This window comes from Alligator mississippiensis, chromosome 15, assembly GCF_030867095.1.
Source record: "Alligator mississippiensis isolate rAllMis1 chromosome 15, rAllMis1, whole genome shotgun sequence".
NCBI classification, from domain to species: domain Eukaryota; kingdom Metazoa; phylum Chordata; order Crocodylia; family Alligatoridae; genus Alligator; species Alligator mississippiensis.
Genome location: NC_081838.1, coordinates 19,714,459 through 19,733,585, shown reverse-complemented (window position 1 = coordinate 19,733,585; position 19,127 = coordinate 19,714,459). Strand labels below are relative to the sequence as shown.

The window sequence follows — 19,127 nt, the reverse complement described above, 5'->3', positions numbered from 1 at the left end:
TCTTTGAAATCAGTTCTTTAAGGCCTAGTCCTGTTGTGCGCTGAAAACCTGGACTCCACAGGGCTGTTGTATTAGCCTCCCTCGCATGCCAGCTCCAAGGTCTCCTGGGTGTCTCGGGGGTGCAGGTGGTGACTAGCTGAACCAGTGAAGGGGACTTGCTTCCAGTGCAGTGGGTTCCTGTTGCACTAGCCCTGGAGCTGGGATGTGCACAGGGAAAAGGCAATGGCTGATCATGCTGCAGCCGGACTGCAGAAGCCTCCTTTTGGGGCAGTTACATCTGGTGTCCCATGCAGGCCTTTCAGATTCAGACCTCTTGAAAGGGGCAAATGTGAAGGTCATGAGTTTGGCAAAAATGAGGAGGGAACAGCCCTCCTCCCCCAGCTGGGTTTATCCCAGGGGTTTTCCTGCATCAGCAGCTCGGGCAGGATCAGATGCCGCCTTGTGCCAACTGCATCTGGTCACCTCCCAGTCTCCAGTGTCCTTCTTCCACAGTCCCCTTCGGCTAAGTGACTCCCCCCAGTTCACCCGAGACACCAGTGGTGGAGTTGGGCATGACCCAATATCTCCCTGGCTCCAGCCTCTCACACCTCTACCTTGTGGTCCCAATGCGGCCACTTTCCTGTGTCCATGATCCCTGCCTCCCGCCTTTCTAGGAGCAAAGACAGCGAAGTCATGCTAAAGAGGAAGGCAAACCTGCTGCTGGAGAAGGTCCAAGAACTTGCGGTGAGTCAAACCCCTTTCGTCCCATGGAGGAAGGAGCAAGCGCTTTGCCTGTAGCTTTGGGAAAGCTGAAAACAGCTGGTGCCAAGGGAGAGAGCTGGGTTTGCCCTGCCTCTGCCACAGGTAGTTGTAGTGACCTGGGACAAGTCCACTAGCCCCTAGGTAGCTCTTGTGGCAAATGGAAGGGGAGATGGTGGTGGGGAGGCTGCTTGCATGGATCTGATAACGAGGTAGTTTGAGGGGGCCCAGAAACAGCAGGGGGGCCCGGCTGGATGGCAACAACAAAGCCTCGAAGTGAAGAGCTGCCCTCAATGGAGGAGACTGAGAAGGGGGTGAAGGGGCTCTGGGACCCCTCCTCTGGCGGAGCAGATTTGGAGGCCAGGCCCAGCCCAGCGCCAGCTGCTTCGGTCCAGTTCCAGAGCCCAGGATTTGCAACCAAATACAGCATCTTCTGCAGGTGCCTCCTGAGGACGCGGGAGCCCCCAGCCCCCAGCAGGCTGAGCTGGCGCGGAGGGTGGAGGAGCTGCAGCACAAGCTGGATGAGGAGATGAAGGTGAGGGGGCCGGGTGCTTGGGAGCAGAGAGGGCAGGGCAGTCTGGAGGGGCTCCCAGCCTTTCTGGGGAGTGGGGAGCTGGGAGAGGGGCTGGGGACTCCTTGCAACCCTCAGCGCAGCGTGGGAAAGGGCCATCAGATCTGTCGCAGCCTCTGGTGACTAGACTGGTATAACGCTGAGGGGAGGGGGCAGCCTCCATGGCAGTGCCTCCGTGGTAGCATCTCGGCCGCAGTGGGTGGGTTTGTCTCTGCTACCATGGCCCTGTACAAAACCCGTGGAGGAGTGATAACCCTCATCCCCTCCAACCAGCTGGGACTTGGCTCCGAGCCGGCCCAGCCAAGCCGACTCCACAGCCAGCCTGACTCTGGGGGCCTGAGGGATCCAGCCGAGCAGATAGGGCTGCATGCCAGACCGAGGTACCAGCTGATGTGGTATCCCCCTGAGCCTGTGTTTCTTGGGGAATAAATAACTCCATCCTCTTCCACCCGCAACAGCTCCGCCAGAAGCTGGAGCTCACCAGGGAGTCTCCCAGGAGCAGCGCTGTGCAGAACCTGGAGCTGCAGCTGGCCAGGGTGGAGGAGGAGTGTCAGCACCTCCAGGGAGCCCTGGAAAAGAAGAGCCAGGAGCTGCAGAGCAGCTTGAGAGAGTAAGAGCTGCTCCCTGCACCCAGAGCTGGCTCTGGGCCTGGGGGTCATGAGCAAGAGCAGAGTGCTGTATCCCCTCGGCTTGCCTACTCCCCCCTGACCCTCCCTTCACTTCAGCCAGGAGAGAAGATCCCTTGCATTCCCCTGGGCACTCAAAACAGGCAGTCTCCTTCTCAGCTCAGCACATTACCCCCGCTCAGGCTACTCTGCCGAGGGGTCAGACCTCCTCCTCTGCTGGGCTGAGACTCAGCCCCTCCAGTCCGGCTCAATGGAGCTTGTGCTTGCTTCCCCCCACCCCTAGGCTGAGTGAAGTGAAAAGGGCCAGAGAGCAGGCCGAAGCCAGGCTGGGTGACTGCGAGGAGCAGTTGATGGGGATGCAGGAGGAGCTCGACCGCCTCCGGCAGGGCCTAGGAGACGTGCCTGAGGGGGATGCACTGCTGAAGGTATGTGGGTGCGTTGGCAGCACTAGGCTGGATTCAGCAGGTGGAAAGGGTCCAGCTCTGGCAGCAGGCAGGCCCCGAGCACAGCTGCAGGGGTGGAACTGGCCAGGGAAGGTGATGGGGGAAACTGAGGCACGGCAAAGTGACATAGATTTGGCCGCTCAGGCAGTTGGTGGCAGAGCTGGGCCCAGACCGAGCTCCCTGCATCAGCATCCCTATGGCCCTGCAGGACCTGCTGGAGACCCGGGAAGAGCTGGAGGAGGTGCTAAGTGCCAAGCAGCGGCAGGAGGAGCACCTGCGGCTGCGTGAGCGGGAGCTGACAGCGCTCAAGGGCGCACTGAAGGAAGAGGTGGCCAGTCACGACAAGGAGCTGGACCAGCTGCGGCAGCAATACCAGCACGATGTGGACCAGCTGCGGCGCAGCATGGAGGACGTGTCCCAGGCAGGGCTTTCTGCAGCACAGGGGGGAAGGAGAGATGGGGCTGGGGCCTGGGGCCAGCAGGAACCACAGGCTGGCTGGAGTCTCCCCAGCTTCCCTCTGGCACTGGGCTTTGTTCTCGACTTCCTGTCCTCAGTATGCCTGGCGCTGCCATGCTTCTGAGGTGGGAGCTACCCTGGTTGGGGCTGCCCCAGGTGGACTGGGATCTTTTATCACACCAGCCTCTGGTGTGGGTAGCCTTGTGCACACTTCCCAGGCTTGAACCATGTTGTGCTTCAGCACTGGTGCTACAGGGGCTTCTACTTGCATCCAGGTTGCCCAGGTATAACTGGGCAGGGTTGGGGTGGGTGCAGTGACCCCAGCTCCCAGAATCTTGTGCTAAAGGGGGCAGGGGGGGAATCTTCCAGGCATCATTTTGCCCCCCCCACCCGATGCCAGCCTGCCCCTCCCCTGCCCCTAGGACCAAGCTGACCTGGAGACAGAGCGGCAGAAGATCAACTCGATAGTGAGGAACCTGCAGAGGGAGCTGGCAGAGAGCACTGAGGAGACCGGGCACTGGAGGGACATGTTCCAGAAGAACAAGGAGGAGCTGCGCAGCACCAAGCAGGAGTAGGTGCCGAGCTGCCCCTGTGGTGATTGGGAAGCTATCGGGTCCAGTCCAGCCGCCACTGCAAGGCTGGCTAAAGATTACATGATGAAGGCTGGGAGGGTGGGAGTTGCAGAAGGGAGAGGGTTGCTTCAGTCTCACCTGGGCTGTGCTTGGCCACTGGGCAGGTTCACAGCTCGTTGATGCCAGGGGATCATAGCAGAGGGGTCCTCTTTGGTGGAGGGAGGGGGGGGAGGGCTGGCAGGGGGCATGCACCTCGCTCCCTGGGACAGGCTGGGATGACCCTGTGCAGCCTTCATCATCTTAGCCCCCAGCCAGCCATGATAATGGGCCCTGTCACAGTCCCCTGGGGAAGCTCACCCTGTCCTACCCACCCCCTCCCACTGCAGGCTGATGCAGGTGAAGCTGGAGCGGGAGGAGTTTGAAGAAGAGCTGCGGGAACTGCGGGAGCGATTCTCAGCCGTGCGGCTGCAGGCTGATCAGGCTCGGAGCAACACCGTGGGCACTGGCGAACTCGAAGCCCTCAAGAAGGTGCTGCCTGCTGCTGGGGTGTGAGGGGCAGGCAGAAACAAGCTCCAGAGACTTCTCCCCACCCCACAGGGAGCCCTTAAGGCCAGGCCAGTGCTGGGATGACCAAGCACACAGGGCCTGCAGGGACATAGCCACAGCGTGCTGCCCTGTGGCTGCCTTGGGCCCCTCCCTGCTCTCAGAGCTCATGGGTGACACCCCCCCCCCCCCCCCCCAAACCATAGGAGCTGCGCCAGACCCAGGAGGAGCGGAGGGAGCTGACAGCTGAGAAGCAGGCGCAGGATGAGCTGTTGCGGCAGCGGGAGAGGGAGCTGCTGGCGCTGAAGGTGACGCTGCAGGAGACAGCGGGCAGCCACAGCCGGGAGCTGGAGCAGCTGCGTGAGCAGTTCCAGAGGAGCCTGCAGCAGCTGCAGAAGGACTCGGACGAGGCTGTCAAGGCAAGTTCTCCCTGTAGGCTCCTTCTGTCTGCCTGGGTGACGATGGATGCAGGTCGGGAAGGGGTGTGCATGTGACAGGCTAACAGAGGCTTCTACATGCCCCACAGACCCCAGGCATCTTCTTCCCAACTTGCAGACCTGCCCCCTAACATCCTCAGGGAGGGTTCCATCCTTGCAGAGAGCCTGTGATAGAGGCCGCAGCCTTGGGGCCTGTCTCCTTTGGGTTGTGTATTGGAGTCCCACCCCTCACCTGGGCTTGGGACTCACCCACCCATCTCCACAGGGGAAGGTGGTGCTGGAGAGTGAGCGGGAGGTAGCAGAGCAGACACGGAGGGCAGTGGAAGCCACGCTGCGGGAGACGCAGGAGCATAATGACGACCTGCGCAGGAAGGTCCTGGGTCTGGAGGCGCAGCTCAAGGACTACCAGCATGTGACTGAGGACTGGGAGGGTGTCGAGGCCCGTCTCAAGGACAAAATCGCCAAGCTGGAGGTAGGGGACCATGGCAGCCTGCTGTCCTCCATGGGACTGGGCACCAGGGCCCCCATGTGTTGGTGCAGCCTCCAAACAGAGCATGGCACAAGCTCTGCCCTGTAAGCTCCAGGCCAGTGGCATGCAGGTGGAGGACAGACTACTAGAAGCCGGTGTCCTGGGTCCCAGTGCAGGCTTGGTTTGCACTGATGAGGGATGCCCCATCCAACCTCCCTGCTCCAGGCCCTGAGTATCACTAAAAGCCCTTCCTTGCAGGCGGAGCGCCGGCAGATGGAGGAAACTCTAGGGGAAGCCAGTGACCAGGAGCAGGAGCTGCTGCTGGTTAAGAGGGCCCTGGAGAACCGGCTGGATGAGGCCCAGCGCAGCCTGAGCCGGCTGTCACTGGAGCATCAGGAGCTGAGCTCTTCCTACCAGGAGGAGCTGCGGCAGAAGGAGCAGCTGAAGAGGCTGAAGATGGAGATGGAAGAGCAGAAGCGGCTGCTGGACAGGACCATCGAGAAGCTGACCAAGGAGGTGGGTGAGGCCCTGGGATCCAACTCAAGCTGCCCAGAAGGGGCTGCATGACATGTAGCCATGGTGTGGGGTGCACCTGGGGGTCAAGGCCACATGGCCACCTGGGCCACCAGCTGCTCAGGCCCCAGAGCTAGTGCTGTCTTGGACAGCTGGTGCTAGCCCTCATCACTGGTGGGGTGACCATGGGGAAGGCCTGGGGGTCCAAGCTGGGGGGAGCAGCTCCTCAAGGGGATGGAGCTTTGGGAGCTGGAGCCACTCCCTTGACTTGGATTTTATGCACCTGAATCCCAAGACCTCTGGGGGTCACACGTGGACACTGAACCATGGGCTTGCTCCACTGGGGAAGCAGAGCCCTCGCCATGGCCTTCAGCCTCTGGAGACCACCAGTGGTGCCTACAGCAGTTCTCTGTGCCCAAACCCAAAGGCTTCCATGGTGACCCTGTCCCAACCCACCTTACTGGGATGATCTCTTCTGTCCTCCACACAGTGTTTCCCTGTCCTGCCACATCTGGTGGCTTCCATGTGGCACCCCTGGCTCCAGGGAGGTTGGTAGCAGTTGTCCATAGGTCTTCAAGTGCTTTCTTCTCCCTGCTGCAGCTGGAGCAGATGGCTGAGGAATCCCACCACTCACTGGCCCTGCTGCAGTCGCAGCTGGAGGACTACAAGGAGAAGTCACGCAAGGAGCTGGGGGACTCCCAGAAGCAGGCCAAGGACCGGGGTGCAGAACTGGAGAAGGCGCAGTTCAGCCTGGCCCGGCTGCAGGATGAGGTGTGGTCCCTACTTCAGAGAGGGATCCAGTGCAGTTCCTGGGGGAGATGATGCCCCTTATGCCCTACCCCACATAGTGGCGGGTGTCCAGCCTGCCTTGGAGAGATTCCAGCCCAGCCCCTGGCACCAACTCGCATGTAACAGCTCGTGTGACTCCCATGCATCATCCCTGCTCCTAGCTGCCCAGTTCGTTCCTGGCATGGTCTCGGCCTCACTTGTCTTCTCTCCCTTCCGTCTCATTCAGCAGGGTAGCAAGAGGCTCCATCCCTGCCCTCCCTCCTTCCTGGCTGGACCAAGCTCCCTGTTTTGGGAGTAGGGGTCTGTGACCCCAGGGTCTGAGCTTGTTCCCAAGCCCAGCTTCTCCCAGCCTGGGGCACTGGGTAGAGCAGATCCGGGGTGAGGGAAGGTTCTATGCTTCTGTGTCCCTCTCTGAGCTGGCTGCTCTGCAGAGCGCTTCTGTTGTCTGGAGGGTGCATGGCTTTGCTCTCTGGGCCATTTAAATCAGCCCTCCCCACCAGGTGGGTCCAGTGCCTGGGGCCCCGTAAGTGCCCTGGGACCTGAGTCTCTGACCACCCAGTGCAGCAGCTCTGCCCACTCCCTGCAGCTGGGTTGGGCTGGCTGTGGTGCCTCTGCTGGCCATGTCCCTGGGGACCCAGCCTGCACCATTCCTGCCCCAGCCCAGACCCGCCGCCCCATCTCTTCCTTCCCACAGGTCACGCGGCTCAAGCAGGCCCTGCAGGACAGCCAGGCAGAGCGGGAGAGTGCCGTGCTAGACCGAGAAGTGCTGGCCCAGCGTCTGCAGCACCTGGAGCAGCAGGTGGAGGTCAAGAAGCGCTCTCAGGATGACCGTTCCCGCCAGGTCAAGGCACTAGAGGTGTGTGACCCATGCCAAGAGCAGCTCCTTGCTGCCACATGGCTGCTGGAAACATGGGGGGAGCAGCTTTGGGGGCTGATAAGAGGTACAGGGCACTTGAGGCTACCCAAAAACCCACCTGTTGTAACCTACACCACCAAACAACAGCTCGGCAGCTGTTCTCGAGCATTTCACCAACACGTAGCAGCTCCCAGATCTCCAGTAGCTTTCCCCAACCCAGGGGCAGGGGGCTAGGAGGTGGGGAGCCAGCCTGTTGGACCTGGCAGGGCTGGGAGCTTTCCATGGTGTTTCTCCCGAGCCTGCTGATGGCGAGCAGAGAAGCCAATCCTTCAGGAGAGCATGAAACCACACTCATTCCTCGACCTGCTCATGACGGCAGGGGGCGGGGTTGTCCTGGAAAACTTCCCTTCTCTCACCAGAATCCTGTGTGGTTTTCTTCTCTTCCCCCGTCAATTGCTAAGTTTAACTGACTCCTTCCAGCTATTTCGGAGGCGGCCCCATTGTGGGGGCTTCACCATTTGCACCAGTCTCTTTTTGGTGGGTCACAGATTCCCTCTCCGAGTGATCTGTTTTGCTGGTCTGTAGCAGCCAGCAGCTGCTTTCACATGGGACATCACCTCTCTCTGGCTCTGCTGCATGGGTCTAACTGCCTTCATTCATCGACAGTCCAAAACGCCGAGTTGCCCGGCAGTCCCCAGTCAGACCATTATGAAAATACAAAGGCTCTTTCTTGGAACAATGCAGGCCGTTCACACAGTCTCGTGTGTGGCCTCTTGGTGTCGTGGCTCCCCAAACCGCATCTGAGCCCAGCAGCCTGGAGGCTCCAGATATGCTGGAGCTTCTGTCTGCATCGCTGATTCTCAAGGCTCTTGGGGTGTTGTGCGATCCTTTTTAAGGTGCAAGCAGCTACGCACAATTCACAAAAGAAACCCAGAGATTCCCAGTATGAATCCAGAGTGTCTGTTTCTGCCCTGCCTGTGGGTTTGCTGAGCTTTTTGCCCCAGAGGAATTGCTTTGTTGTCTTTCTGTAGTTGGGGAATGAGTGGAAGCTAAGAGCTGGGGATGTCCAAGGGGGGGCTGGAGTCTAACAAGAGTGAGGACCACTGGTCTATGCTGACCAGGCAGACCTGGAGCTTGAAGTCTGCTCAGCTGCCCTGTATTTTAACCCATGCTCAAGGGTGGTGCAGATTTGCCTGGCACACGGTGCCGAGGGCTGCCTCAGTGGGTCCCTGATGCAGTGTGTGGTGAGTGCTGTGTAGCTCAGCTACCTGGTAAAATATTGGAGAACAGTGTCCAGCACAGAGCAGAGGTGAGGAGGATTGTCTAGGGTGGGCTTTGTAGACATCTCCCCTGACAGCATCAGCTGTGTGTGCCGGGTGAAGATGTTTTTGTCAGTGGGCAGCCTGGGAGCCCGGTGTTTCAGCCGGCTGTATCCCGGGGAAGAAATGGCATTCCATATCCATCACCTGCCTTATCCTGCTCCCTTTGGCCCCTTGCTGGCACCTGGCAGGCCAGAGGCCCTCCCTTTAGAGAGGATGAGAAGATTTAATGAGTGGGGGAGAGGTGCTGGCAGGTAACTGCTTTGCCACATCAAACCCACCTTGGCAACATCTGTGGCATGCCTTGAACAGCCCCTCGGGGAAGCGGGGGTTGGCCTGCTTCACCACTGGAGGGGTCAGCAAGGGACCTGTGCCCATGAATCAGACACTGCTTTTGAGAAAGGCACTGGGTTCTGGGTCCTAGTCCATCTAGCTGCTCTGCTTCAGTTTAGGGATTGGCCTGGGTGGGCCCAGGTTTGGGTTCTGGGCCCTACCCCAGCTTGTGCCAAAATCCCAGTGAGAACCGAGGTCCAACATCTTCCTCTGGTGCCTGCAGGGTTAATTGCTGAGCTTCACTGCTGCTCTGGCTTTGGGGGGGAAGGTGTCCCTCACTTCCCCATCAGCGCCTCATAAAGACCTTCCAGGAACAGGCCCCTGCCAGCTCCGGCTGACGGGGATCTCTGCTGTCTCGCAGGAGAAGTCGAAGCGCCTGGAGATGGAGCTGGACGAGGAGCGGAGCTCAGTGGAGCTGCTGACGGAGAGGGTGAACCGCAGCCGCGACCAGGTAAAGCAGGGACATGGCATCATGGACCTCGCATGGAGGAAGCGGGGGCCGGGCCCAGGACTGGGGTTCTCGGTGCTCTGGCACGGCATGGGTCCTGCACCTTGTCGGCATCACTGCTGGCTCCATCCCCTCTGGCTTCAGCCCCATTCCACATTGGAAAGCTAAAAACAGGCCTTGGATTTCTCCTGGGACAAAGCCTTTAATCCTGGGCTCCTGCACCTGGCCAGCCCTGCTGTCCCTTGTTCAGTACCTCTGAAGTATCTGATTGCCTTGGGAAAATCATGGCTACTTTGAGTTAATTGCCATTCCAGCTGCATGTGCAAATAACTCTTTCCAGGCCCTCCACCCCCCAGACCTGTTTTAATCAGGGCTGATTTAAAGTGGAATTAAAGTGCGAGACTCATTGCCACCAGACGTGGGGGAAGCTGAGAGTTTAGCCAGGTTCACAAAGGGATTGGACCCGTTCTTGAAGGAAAGGGCCATCAGTAGCTATTGAGCACAAAGTGAGGGGCACAGCCTCTGCATCAGAACTGCCTGGATCCTTTGATGCTGGAGGCTGCAAGGGAGAGAAAAAGGAAAAACCCTGCTCAGACCCAGGTCACTCCTCCTTCTAGCTTCCGCACTCTGGCCCTGTGTGATATCAGAGACTAGGCAAGTCCGACCTAGGGTCTGACTCCCTCAATGGCCGTTCTTATGTCTTTTATTATTTTCTTATGACTTGTCCTGGGGTTTTTTGCTCCCATCCAAAGAGCCGTCATTTACACAGGGCTGGGATGGCAGTTGACTCTGATTAGCACCAATTGGCTGGGGTGAGGGGTACTTCCCTGGTTTTCAGGGTAGGACAAGGGGCCTGAAGGCAGGGTACATCCGTGCCTTCGTAGACTGACTAGATAAGACAGCTGGAACTGGAGACTGCTCAGAAGCCCCTGTAAAGTACTGTGATAGCACCTTCTTTTTCCCTCTGGGTCAATTGGAACTAACTTGAGTTAATTGCCATTCAAGTTGCATGTAGAAAGAATTGTCCCAGGACAGTTGGACATGGGATAAACCTCATGTCCAGGCCCAGCGTGCTGTTATGCCTACAGCCCAGCCCTGTCCAGACCCCAGGGCCTCGGAGCCAGGGCCTTGTGATTCCTGGTTTTGGAATACAATCCTCTGTGTGGCCTCATCCAAGTCCCTCCCTTCTTGCCTCAGTTTCCCCTTCCCTATGGGGGCAGCTGGTGAGCAGTCGGCTGAGCGAAGCTGTGAAGCAAATCAGCTGAGATGTCTGCTTCATTGGGTGAAGTGGATGTAATAGGATTGCAGGGCTGGAAGGGACCTCCCAAGGTCATATCTAGTCCACCTCCCTGCTTGAGGCAGGATCAGTCCTGTCCAAACCATCCCAGCCCCATGTCTGTCCGGTCTGCTCTCAAAAGCTTCCAAGGATGGAGATTCCACCACCTCTAGGTACCTGTTCTCATGCTCAACCACCCTCATTGCCAGAAAGTCCTCAAATCCCTGAAGGGTGATGCCAGAAAGGATGGAGTTGGGCTTTTCTCTGTGGCTGCTGGGATCAGGGCTAAGAGCAACAGCCTCAAGCTGCAGCAGGGGAAACTGAGGCTGGAGATGAGGAACTATTATTAAATCCCCCCCCTCAGTCTTCTCTTTTCCAGGCTCAATAACCCCAGCTCTTCCTCATCAGTCTTGTCTAGTCTCCCAGGCCCCTAGGACCGGATCCTGTGCACCCCAGGAATGGGAGTTCTTGGGGCACACAGGATTGGGCCTCTGAAGCTGCAGGAATGCCTGCCCAGGGTGGCTGGAGAGCATGGGCAGCCCTGGGGCTGCCTGCCATCTCCCACCTTGCAGCAGACGTTGGCCATCACGTGGCAGCATGGATTCATATGGCCTGCATCACAGCCAAAGATTTTAGGCATGACAAGGGGCACAAACATGGTTGCTTGGCTTTTGCACTGCCAGAAAAATACACATGCATCTGTGCATCATAACAATACCTGTGGCAATGTCTATCTTTGCCCAGAAGATGCAAGTCTGCCCTGCCTTCTGAATGACTTCAGGCTAACACAGCTGCCTATCTCTATACCCAGAAGGCTCCCCAGGACATAAAACTAAATTGGTTGTGGGAAGCGGGGGCTGGGCTGGTTAAACTGAATGAAACCTCTGTATGGTGTTCAGTGGTTTAGGTTCATGCAAAGCAGTCTAGGTGTGCACATACACAGGGTACTGCCAGGGTGCAGACTTGATGTGTTTCCTGCTCTATGCTTCCACCCATGTGCACACCCTTCCTCGTGAACGCAAGGCTGCCTGCTGTCATTGATAATGGGGCAAGCACGTGTGGGCAGTTGCTGTGGAGCGGCTGCAATGTGGTCTGTTCACCTCCTCACTTGCTTGGTGGTGGCTGGGGGAAGCTGGGCACATCCCCTTGTGCCCATGCCTCAGGGCCTGCTCTTGTGGCCCCAGGCTGTGGTGGAGCTGGACTCGCTGCCCTTCTGAGCCTTCGGTTCCTGTCATGCCCGTGGGAGCTGGAGGGGACATGCACCTGGTCACGGGAGGCTGTGTGTTTATGGGCCCATTTGGAGAGCGGCTCCCGTGCTTGGCCACGGTTTGGCCTGTGTGACTCTCTCTTTGGCACACAGGCCGTAGCATCGCAGGTCTCTGTGATGGGCAAGTGTAATCCCTGCTTTGTAGCCAGGGTGAAAATAGGGCTCCATGCAACTAAAGAGTCCCCGGCCCTCTGTAGCATCTCACTCTGACAGCTGGAGCCTATTGGCTGCATGGGCAGTGTCATCTTGCAGGGCTGCCCCCAGCAAAGGCTGAGGCACCAGGTTGTGACCAGAGATGAGACCTGGGACTAATCTCCCCGACCTTCCCCCACCCTTGCAGATCGACCAGCTGCGGGCAGAGCTGCTGCAGGAACGCTCCAGCCGCCAGGACCTCGAGTGTGACAAGATCTCCCTGGAGAGGCAGGTATGGCTGTGCCACACTGCTGCTCCTGGTCTGCTGGTGCTGGGCCTGGGGGGCAGGTCACTTCCTCCAGCCTGTGCAGAGGCACTGCCCACAAGTTTTTTGGTTTTTTTTTTTTCCCCCCACCCCCCAGCCAAGGGGTCGACCCTAGGTGGGAGGGCTGGAGTTGTGAATCTGAATGGTGCAAAATGTCGAGTCCTGCAGGGAATGACCCTGCCTGCATTGGGGAAGTAGCATGTGGGGGGCAGCAGCCCCATTCTTTTCTCCCTCTCCCCCCATCCTGTGTTGGGCATCAGCTGCCAGCTCTGCTTCCTGCACCCATCTCCCCGCTCTTCCATCCCCTCCTGGGTCAGCTGTACCTTGTCTTGCAGCCATGATCATGAGCTCTTGGGGCAGAGATGCTCCAGGCCTCTTGGCAAGAGGGAATCCAGCCATCTGCCCCCCTCCAAGGGCTTAAAGTAGGAGGAGCCAGGGAGAAGGGTACCCATGTGCACTGAGTTAAAGCCCAAGGTTACCTTGGCCTCTGGGCCTGGAGGATGGATCAAAGCCAGGCACAGCACTGCCCTGAGCAAGAAAGGTGGCCTGGCTTTGCTCCATCCTCCAGGCCCAGGGGAACCCTATAGTGTGGTAAAGCAGCCATCCAGGGGGGTGACCTGGCTTCTCCCAGGTGATGCCAGCCCAGCAGGGTCCCCAGTGCAGTGATCTCCAGGCCTGGGTTGGGCCTAGGGCTAAGAGTTGAGGCCTGGCCTACAACACAGTGTGCACAGGACCAAGCGCCTGCAGCAGTCCTGGCCATCCCAGGGCAAGGCTCCCTCCCCAGGAAGCTGCTGGCAGCAGCATCAGTGCCTCTGTCCGTACCATGGTACTTGCTTGCAGTGGCCTGGCCACTGTGAGCTTCATGTAGTGCAGCTACTGAGGCTCCTGGCAGGCAGTGAAAGCAGCCGCATCCCAAACTGCAGAGGCTCTCAGCTCTCTGGCATGCACCTCTTGAGTCCAGGAGGCCTGAGAATGGGGGAGGTGCTGACATGGAGCTGCCCCCTGAGCCCACACCTGGCACTGAGTGCTTTGGATGGTACTGGGGTCCATGAGGCAGCTGTTCCCTGCCTGCGGCAGCTCTGGCACTACTGGCTCCATCTAGCAGGCAGGTTCCTAGCTCCCCAGCACGTACGAAGCCGCTCTGCCCCACGTGCTCTGGCCGCCTGCCTGCGCTTGTACTGTGGGGGCCATGCAACTGCACGCCAGCCGCGGGCAAGTCAGGCTGATCTAAGAGGAGCTCCTCAAGCTGTTCTTGTTCTGTGTCTGTGGTTTAGCCAGGACAGCCAGGGTTGGGGCACAGGAGCAGGGCACTGATCCGACTTTCTGGAGCCCTCTTATCTCTCCTCCTGTGAGGCCTGTGGTCCAGCCTAGGAGGGACAGTTCTGCCAGCTGCATCAAGTGGGATGGGCTGGGGACCTCCCTAACTCTTCCTAGCGCCACTGGGGGGAGGCAGAGTCTGTCTGCAGCGGGTGACCTGTGCTCTGGGCGGTGCAGGAAGATGAATGACCTGCGCAGTGGAACTGAGCTCTGTTCTGCAGAGCCCCCTTGTCAGGAGGCCCCAAGCTGAAGGCTTTTGCACCCAAACTGCATGCCCACAGGAGCCTGTGTATGTGTGCATGTCCATGTCCCTGGGTGCAGGTGTGTGCATGCAGGTCTGTGCCCACAGCAACATGCATGCAGTGTATACCCATGGGAGAAGGCATGTGGTGCATTCACACCCTTCTTTTTGGGCCATAATTAGGGCGGACACAGTAGAGGCCCCAACTCTGGGGAGCCTGGTCCCAGCAGAGACATTGCCATCCCCTGGCGATGGGGCTGTCACACCCCTGTGCCCCTGGCACATTCCAGCATGCGGCAGGAGTGAGGGCACCGCCTGTTCTTGGCTCCCGGGTCCCTCCCGCTCACGGCTGTGCCCGCACCCAGCTGGCCCCGCTCCTAATTGCCATTATATAACCCTACTTGTTAAATCCCTTTGGGAAAGGGAGCTCCAGGCCTGACTCACTACCGGGGCTTATGTAAGAGGAGAGGAGCCCAGGGTCACACCCTCACCGCAGGCACGGGGCTTGCTCACTATCTTCAATGTCTCTCGCCAGAACAAGGACCTGAAGAACCGCCTGGCCAGCTCGGAGGGGCTGCAGAAACCCAGCGCCAGCCTGACACAGCTGGAGTCACGGGTCCAAGAGCTGCAGGACAAGCTGCAAGCTGAGGAGAGGTAAAGCAGAGATTTGGGGACCCTAGAGCCCAGGAAAGCACCTCATACTGGTGGGACTGGTATAGCTGTATTCCACATGGAGAAGCCAAACGAAGGCCCAAGTCTTACTACTCCTCTGCCCAGAGAGGTCATAGGCCCCCGTGACAATGAGGAGAAACTGAGGCAGAGCCCATAAGGGGTGTAGTAGCCACCCCCTTTCCCCATGCATGTGGCCCCAGTATCACAAGGGACTTCAGCCTGTGACTGACACACAGGTAAGTGCCGCATGCCTGAGCAAAGCTGTACATCCAATGTGCTCCCAGGGAGAAGAACGTGCTGGTGTCTTCCAACCGCAAGCTGGAGCGGAAGGTGAAGGAGCTGACAATCCAGATTGATGATGAGAGGCAGCATGTGAATGACCAGAAGGACCAGGTGTGACATGCATGTGTGCACGCACACTGCCCCCCATGTTCCCAGCCTTCCCCTGCTTGCACATCTTTCTGCTGTTATTCATGGCAGCCACTTCCTGGGTGCTTGGTGGGTGGGGACCAGGCAAAGCCTGGGCCACAGCATCTGCATGCCCAGCCAGAGCTGTGGAGTATGCGTCACCGTTTACATAACTGACCCCCAGGCCGCTTGTGGGGTGGGGGGGCCTCGGGCCTGCAGCACAAACCCAGGCCCGTACTTGTGCCTGTTGCATGAGATGCCCGTGTGCGTGTTCTGAACCTTGCATGGGGAGGGGGTGGGGCAGCCTGGGGCTAGTGGGGCACCCCTCAGCCCAGCCCAGCTTGCCCCACGCCTGCCCATGTCCTGCAGCTGAGTCTGCGCGTCAAAGCCCTCAAGCGGCAGGTGGACGAGGCGGAGGAGGAGATCGAGCGCTTGGAGGGCGCCAGGAAGAAAGCACAGTGGGAGCTGGAGGAGCAGCACGAGCTCAACGAGCAGCTACAGAACCGTGTCAAGACCCTGGAGAAGGAGGCCTGGTGAGGAGCATTTCTGGGGATCCCTCATGCTGTCCAACTCTCCATCATTCCTGGGGCCCTCGCCATGGTCCATGCCCTGCTGCCCTAGCCCAGAACACGGCTCCCTTGGGGTAACCACAGCCAGCCAGCCCCTGCCTCTCCTCCCTGCTCTTCCCAGCTCAGAACCAGTCCCTAAAGGAAGGACCTCAGCAACAGGCCCAGATCTTTCTAGGGGTCACGAGGGATGGAGGTGTCCTGGTCCTAGAGGGTTTAGGTGCCCAGCTCCTGTTACTCCTAGTCACATTTGGGCTCAGGGCTGTTCTGTGCCAGCAACGACTCCCTTTTTTCTGCCCCCCTCCCACCAGGCGCAAAGCAGCACGCTCAGCCGCAGAGGCCTCACTGAAGGATGACCAGCTGAGCTCGGACGAGGAGTTTGACAGTGCTTATGGCCCATCCTCCATTGCCTCGCTGCTGACTGAGGCAAACCTGCAGACCAGCTCATGCTAGCGGCTGCCATGCGGGGGGCTGAGCCAGGCTCCTCCCATGGACAAGGGCCAGACCCAGCTTCTCTTGAGGGGCAAATGCCGCCTCAACATGGAGTTGACCAGGACACGAGCCACAATGAAGGAGCTGTCGGCCAACGGTGGCACCAGGCCTGGTTGCGAACTCTAGCAATAATCCCATGAAGGAAGGCAGGCTGGTGTTTGGGTTAATTCTTGTGAGGGTGGGGACAGATGGAAATGGGTGAAGGTACCCCAGCAAATCCTATTTAACAGTTCTTTGTTCTCAGGGCATCGCTTTAAGGATGGACGGCTCACATCTTAACCAAATATTTTTGTACATGGGGGTGGGGGGGTGGAATATGTGTGGGCATGGGTGTGCAATAGGAGAGGGTGGTGGCCCCTGGGGCTCAGAGGGGGCTATGTTTCTGGCTCTGACCTTAATGGAGATGTGTGGAAGAGACCATGGGTGATTGGTGCCTCCTGACTCGGGGGGAGGAGGGGGGGGGGGGCACTTGCCCCCACAGCAGCCAGTCAGCAACTGGGTTGGGGGGGATTGCACTGACCATGGGGGGGTTCTGAGTTGGTACGATTACCCGTGGGGGAACACCCTCCCCCCACTTCTCCTGGCACCCCCACTCCCCGGCTGGTGCTCTTGTGTGTGGGGGGACGACGACACGGGGACCAGTGCTCTTGCCCCCCCCCCCACTTGTCGCCTAAGCAGGGAATGCTGGCTGTTGGGGTGCACCAGCACTCTTGGGGTGTACGTGCACCTGCTATGCGCTGCCACTGGCAGGGATCTGCTGGACACTGTCGCCCCCCAGGCTGTTGTAGCAGACCGGGAGCCAGGCTGAGCCCGGTGTGTAGGCACCTAGTGATACCCCTCAGGTGCTCACAGCTGGAAGTCAGTGCTTAGCTGGGCACCTGTGTGCCTTTGTAATGAGTCCCGAGTCTATCTAGACCCACCTGGAGTGGAAAAGCCAAGGGTTTTTGGCCTGTGGTAATCCCTGGGGGTGCTTGGGGTCCAGCCTTAGCACTGATGTTCTTCTTTCCCCATTCCCCTCCGTCCTGCCCTAGTCCTCTTCTCACAATGGACTGGGTGAGTGGGGTGAGATGCCGGAGCAGACCCTAGCTAGGGCAAGTGGCTTCTGTGTCGCTGGCTTGGTCCCTCATGTGCCTCCTGGGAGGCTCCAGGGCTGTTTCCAGTGCAGAATCTCCTTGCCCCCGGCCTCTTGCTCAGGTCTGAAGCTGGGCAGCCCACCAGTCTGGGGAGAGCAGGGCCTGGCCAGTGGCCACCTGTGCAAGGGGCTGGGATTGGAGAAGCCAGAGGAGGAGCCTAGTGGAGCCTTGGCTGTCCAGTGTTCCCTAGTATGAGTGGGAGAACAAAGACTGTCAAGGAGGCAACATACATGGGCTGCGTCTGTGCCCTGCAGCCATTGACTGGAACCCAGGCATTGGTGACATGAGCCTAGGGTCCAGTGCGGTCTACAAAGGCTGGCTAGAGCCCCGCGTAAGCCCTGGGGCTGCTGGCCTGCACTGCTGGGTCCCTGCCCCAGGGCTGTGCTGCTGCTGGCACTGGCTGGGTTCGAGTGACCCGGTCTACATAGACTCAGGCACTGCTATCTTTTAGGAACATGAAGCTGGAAGGCAGCTCCAGGGTCTCCCAGCTCCTGCTATCATGGGTGCCAGCCTTGGCCTCGCTGGACAGTGCAGCCACCTGTTCCCATTGACAAAGGCCGGTCTGCTGCAGTTACTTCGCTGCTCCAGCCCTGAGTTTCCCCCCACTGCAGGGCAGGCCTTGACCCCAGTGCCTTAATTCTTGGTGGGATTTAGCCAGAGAAATTCCCAGTGGGAATTTGGGGTGAGGTTAGAACAGACTTTTAAACTGGTTTCAGTTCAGGGACTATCTCTGGCTTCATATCCCCACCCCCTGTGCCTGGTCTCACCTGAACCTGCTCCAATCTCATGCCCTTCTGACCCCACCTTATCTAATTCTTCTATCCCGGCCCCTGACCTGACCCACGGCAGCACCTGCTCGATGCCGGCAAGGCCTTGAGTGCTTTGAGTGGTCCCTGCAGCCATATGCCAAGGATGGGGCAAGAGGCTCTATGGGCCATGGGAACAGCAGCTCCAAGGGAAACTGCCTGCAGCTCTGGTCAAGTTGGAAGGTATCGGAGCAGTGACAGGCTCCAGGCTGCCTGCAGGGCACTGCTTGTCACCAGTCCCTGCGAGTCCTGTCTTCCAGGGCAGTTTGATGGTTGTGCCAAGGGCCGCAGGTTCGTGGCTGGAGGAGCACAGGCTCATCTGTGGCTTCAGGAGGAAGGTTTTGGGGGTTGCCACCAGCCTTCCAGATTTGACTCGCAGCATGGAGGAGCCTGGGCTTGGGCTGTGGGTTTAGGCAAGAAGAGCCCTGAGCATCCTTCACAGGCTGCTCAGGCCACGGGCATGGAGCTGGCTGGGCTGAGTGACTCCAGGCTGCACTGCACAGGGCTGAGCTGGTGCTAGCACCCACCCACAGCAGAGCTGGGGCCATCAACACTACTCTCCCCAGGCTCTCACCCCGGTGCGTAAGGTGGGGAGAAGGGGTTACCTGCTTGGGGGTGGGGAGGGCCTGGCCGCTCTCTCCTGGGGCTGAGGGGATGCTTGACCCACAGTCCCCCACAGAGTGGTTGGCACGCAAGGCGGATGCTGGTGTCTTGGACAGGAGACATTTAAGTGACTCTCGCCTGTTCCAGCTCATGACTATGGATCAGGTTCTCCTGCCTTTTCCCACAAACTTGTATTTTAAATAAACTTTATACATTCAAAGCTGAGTCTGGCTGCACCTAGTGTCTGCAATTGGGAGTGCAAGGGGTGCTAGTCAGGGCCCAGGTCCCATGTGATGCCCAGTGCCCGGCGTGGCTGTGCAGCTAGAACCTGCTTGTGCCCCTGGCCTGCGTGCCACAGCCAGATGCCAGTTGGCTTTGGCACTTCACATTTTAGAGCAGCTGTGGCCATGATCCTGGGGCTCTTCAGGTCCTGCTGGCTGATGTGGGTCTAAACCAGGAGTCTGTAAACTCAGCACGGCTTTAAAGCTCGGCTAAGGGGGCGGTGTTGTGTAGCAGCCTCTGGGCTCTTGGGCTGGGATGTGCCTGCAGCACCAGGGCAGTAGGCGTCCCCTCCAGGCTGGGCTGGACATCTGCGCAGAGAGGTCCTGGCTCCTGCAGCTGTCTCAGCCTGTCCCCAGGATATGGGGGTGACTTGGATCTAGGGTGCCCGGAGGGTGGTTGTGCAATGGGCGTTGGCGGCTCCTGCCCAGCCTCAGGTTCTGCATGTGGGATGGGATCCCTGCCCAGCACAGGGCCACCCACTGCGGGGGCTGGGG

At 59.1% G+C, this 19,127-nt stretch overlaps 1 protein-coding gene across 1 annotated transcript in view; it reads left to right on the top strand.

Annotated features, from left to right (window-relative positions):
• CGN (cingulin) overlaps positions 1–18,576 on the top strand; it is a 36,240-nt gene extending 17,664 nt beyond the window's left edge. Inside the window, exons 4-21 of the mRNA XM_014597781.3 lie at positions 654–723; positions 1,178–1,273; positions 1,768–1,919; positions 2,219–2,360; positions 2,587–2,799; positions 3,257–3,405; positions 3,793–3,934; positions 4,156–4,368; positions 4,652–4,858; positions 5,114–5,371; positions 5,969–6,139; positions 6,852–7,013; positions 9,027–9,116; positions 11,997–12,080; positions 14,207–14,325; positions 14,628–14,736; positions 15,121–15,284; positions 15,629–18,576. Of these exons, the coding sequence (XP_014453267.1) occupies positions 654–723; positions 1,178–1,273; positions 1,768–1,919; positions 2,219–2,360; positions 2,587–2,799; positions 3,257–3,405; positions 3,793–3,934; positions 4,156–4,368; positions 4,652–4,858; positions 5,114–5,371; positions 5,969–6,139; positions 6,852–7,013; positions 9,027–9,116; positions 11,997–12,080; positions 14,207–14,325; positions 14,628–14,736; positions 15,121–15,284; positions 15,629–15,770 (2,683 nt within the window). The 3' untranslated portion in view covers positions 15,771–18,576. The remainder of the gene's footprint in view (positions 1–653; positions 724–1,177; positions 1,274–1,767; positions 1,920–2,218; positions 2,361–2,586; positions 2,800–3,256; positions 3,406–3,792; positions 3,935–4,155; positions 4,369–4,651; positions 4,859–5,113; positions 5,372–5,968; positions 6,140–6,851; positions 7,014–9,026; positions 9,117–11,996; positions 12,081–14,206; positions 14,326–14,627; positions 14,737–15,120; positions 15,285–15,628) is intronic.
• The last annotated feature ends 551 nt before the right edge of the window (positions 18,577–19,127 follow it).